The sequence below is a fragment of the Thermobia domestica genome, chromosome 11 (assembly GCF_964235325.1).
Source record: "Thermobia domestica chromosome 11, izTheDome1.hap1.1, whole genome shotgun sequence".
Taxonomy (NCBI): Eukaryota; Metazoa; Arthropoda; class Insecta; order Zygentoma; family Lepismatidae; genus Thermobia; species Thermobia domestica.
In genome coordinates, this window is record NC_137464.1 from 146084284 (window position 1) to 146087736 (window position 3453).

At 35.2% G+C, this 3453-nt stretch overlaps 1 protein-coding gene across 1 annotated transcript; it reads left to right on the forward strand.

Moving 5' to 3' along the window:
• Nucleotides 1-503: 503 nt before the first annotated feature.
• Nucleotides 504-1403, forward strand: LOC145665303 (uncharacterized). The gene has a single exon (XM_081732597.1). It carries the CDS (start codon nucleotides 504-506, stop codon nucleotides 1401-1403), a length of 900 nt encoding a protein of 299 aa, XP_081588723.1.
• Nucleotides 1404-3453: the final 2050 nt, after the last annotated feature.

The following is a 3453-nucleotide window of genomic DNA, read 5'->3' on the forward strand; positions in this document are numbered from 1 at the left end:
GGGAGAACAGAAATATCTGTTTCCACAAAAAGAGAAAAAGATACAAGACAACACGATAACCTCTACTGAAGAAGAAGACAAAACAATATTTAATGAGCCCAAAATGTTGTACCCCAATATGAACCATCTATACAGATTAGCCAAGCTTGAAGATAAAAACATACTGAATGTAGCATTTAGACAACTAGTAAGAGACATCCACGAAAAAGGAAGAAAGATTACATATCCGGTCTTAGAAGAAATAGATAGATTGGAACTAAGAACGTTTGATCTGCCAGCTAATGGATGGGAGTTGCTAGATCTAATAGATGAGGTATACGAAAGAAGAGGTATCCACTGGGATCTAGAGAATGTCTATAAACAACTGGTAAATGCGCATGGTAGGATTTGTTTCGACTACAGTAAAACAGGGATGGATGCCTACGTTTATACCAAATATGCATAACACGTTAACAACAATTAGAATAGCACAAAACAATTCGCACAAATCGAAAATAGCAACAATGGAATTACGAAGATTTACAGAAACAAACAACATAGATATCTTAGCCATACAGGAGCCATATCTGCATAAGAACAAGTTAACAACTTTTCCTGTAACAAGTAAAATCATATACGGAGGTGAAGAACCCCAAGCAGCCACAGTAATAATGAACAGGAAGATTGAAGCTTTAAAACTTTCACAATATTGTGACAATTGGATAATCTGTATAGAAATAACGAAAGGAACAGACACCTTTTGGATAGTCAATTCATATTTCCAGTATAGCAAAGACATTGAAATATTTATAGGTAAACTTCAACAAATCATTTGGCAGAATCTTAAAAAGAAAATATTGTATGTTCTAGACTCGAATGCTAAGAGTACTGCTTGGGGATCACCCTCTACAGATGCAAGAGGAGAAATTATGGAAGATTTCATAGCCCAGAATGAATTAGTAATCGTAAATACTGGAAACAAACCAACGTTTGTGGGCTCCCGAGGAGAATCTTATATTGATATAACACTCTGTACACCAAATTTAGTTGATAACATTACAGATTGGCATACATGGGATCGAGAAACAACAAGCGATCACGAAATAATAACATTTAACATGGAATTAAATACACCAAGTAAGAATAAAGAAAGGTTAAACATTAAAAAGATAAATTGGGAAAATTTTAAAAAGAAGCTTACCTTACCACAATTGGACATAGACAAAAGTAGTGACGAATTAGTACAAAAAATTGAACAGGCTACTAAATTGGCAATAGAGGCATCCACTCCTAAAACCACGCAGAGAGTAGGATATGGTGATTTTTGGTCACCCAAAGTGGAAAGATTAAGAAAAATCGTGGGAGCAAAAAGAAAAAGCCACAGCAATTCCAAATTTGAAAGAAAGAAGACTCTTAGCTTATAGGAATGCCAAAGAAGAGTATGAAACAGAAATCATAGAAGCAAAGAAAAGAAGCTGGGAACTATTCCTAACCAAAAACATACAGCTTGATCAGTGGGGATTTCCATACAAATTAATAATAAAGAAAATAAACCCCTTAACACTTTGCACGTTAAGAAAAAATGACGGATCTTATACAGTAACTAGAAAGGAAACCATTGAAAAATTAACACGAAAGTTTTTCCCGAATGATATAATGGAAGATGAAACAGAAGATCAGAAACGAATAAGAAGAAAATTCGAAGAGCCGACACAAGTAGAACAGGTAAATAAGGAAGACATGGCAACAAATGAAGAAATCGAAAACATCATTAGGAAACTAAAAACAGGAAAATCACCAGGATTGGATGAAATACCAAATGAAGTCTTCACGAAAAATAGAGAAATATGGACCCTGTACCTGACAAGACTTTCAATTTCCGGACTCATGGAAAATGTCAAAATTAATAATCCTGCTAAAAAACGAAGACAGGGACCCAACTGATGTAAGCTCATATCGCCCAATTTGCCTGCTAAAAAAACATAAGTAAAATATACGAAAAGATTATAGCAAATAGGATTAACAAACATAGGAATATGAGTGAAGATACGCTACAGTTTGGCTTCAGAGCGGGCAGATCAACAGAAGACGCTCTGAATAAGTACATAGAACAAATTCGAATGAGTAATTCAGAAAGTAAATATGTCCTGTTGCTCTACGTAGACATAGAGGGAGCATTTGACAACCTATGGGTCCCATCATTGGTCGATAAATTAGTTAAACTAGAAATGCCAACCTACTTGATAAATATCATTAAACACTACTTTCGGAACAGACGGATCTCAGTACAAATGGAGCAAGAGGAGCTGCAAATTCGTAATGAAAAAGGCTGCCCACAGGGCTCAATATTAGGACCCTTAATGTGGGACATTTTGATACAACCCTGCCTAGAAAAATTAAATGCTAACAATCTAATAGACAAAATAATAGCCTTTGCAGATGATATTGCGATAATATTATCAGCCAATTCAAGAAGAGAAATAGAAATGAAAACAAATGCAATAGTTGAAGACCTAAACAATTGGTGTCAAGAAAATAAACTAAAATTATCAGTCAAAAAAACAAAATACATGCTTTTCGGTAGAAAATTGAATAGAGGCCCACAAATAAAACTAGGCAATCATAAAATAGACAGAGTTAAAGAATTTAGACACCGTAGATGCGGGCTACTTGGACCCAATTTTGCAACAAATTCGTTCTTTCGGCCTGTTTTCATCCACGAAAACTTGAAAGTTATTGTCATAACCTATATTAAGTGTCATAACCTTTATTGCACATATCGAGGACAGTTTTAGTTACATGTATTGAAAACAAAGCACAGACGATTATTGTAAAAACTGGGTCCAAGTAAGACGCGCGTTCGGGCTACTTGAACCCACCCCTATATTTTCCTACAGAAAACCATTGAAATCTGTTCTGAGACTAAGTAGGACGTAGGTGTTCCAAGAATAACACTTTTTATTTACTGCAAACCACAAAGAGAACATGTTAAGAGATACTATCAAATATAATGATTGTAATAGCTGATTACGTTTTCTTCTACAGTAGCACGAGCCCTATCTATATTAGCAGCGAATCTAGTCGTTGACTGGAGGTGCATTTTCTAAAATAACTTCACTCAATCTTGACTGGGAAGATTGTCTTAGGAAGTAATGACAGTTCTCCCATGCATTGCTAAATAGGACTTCAGAATAAATCTGAAATCAAGTTAATTAACGAGGAATCCGAAATCACAAACTTTATCAAGATGACTAGCGAAGGCTAATTCTTCCTCTTCAGTGAACACTTTCAGATGGCCTGGATTCTACCTTGACCTATTCTTTAATATTCTTTCTATGGTGGAACGACTTATCTTCAAGTGAACTTCTGTTTCTATTTGCGACATTTTCCCCGACTGAATTGCTGGTAAACATTCTTCAAGCTGTTGTGAAAAATCAGCATGTTTTCGACCTGCAGGCAATCTTTTATATTGAT

What these genes read in the sequence shown, in the direction of transcription:
- LOC145665303 (XM_081732597.1), top strand. Translation starts at nt 504, where the DNA reads ATGGAATTACGAAGATTTACAGAAACAAACAACATAGATATCTTAGCC.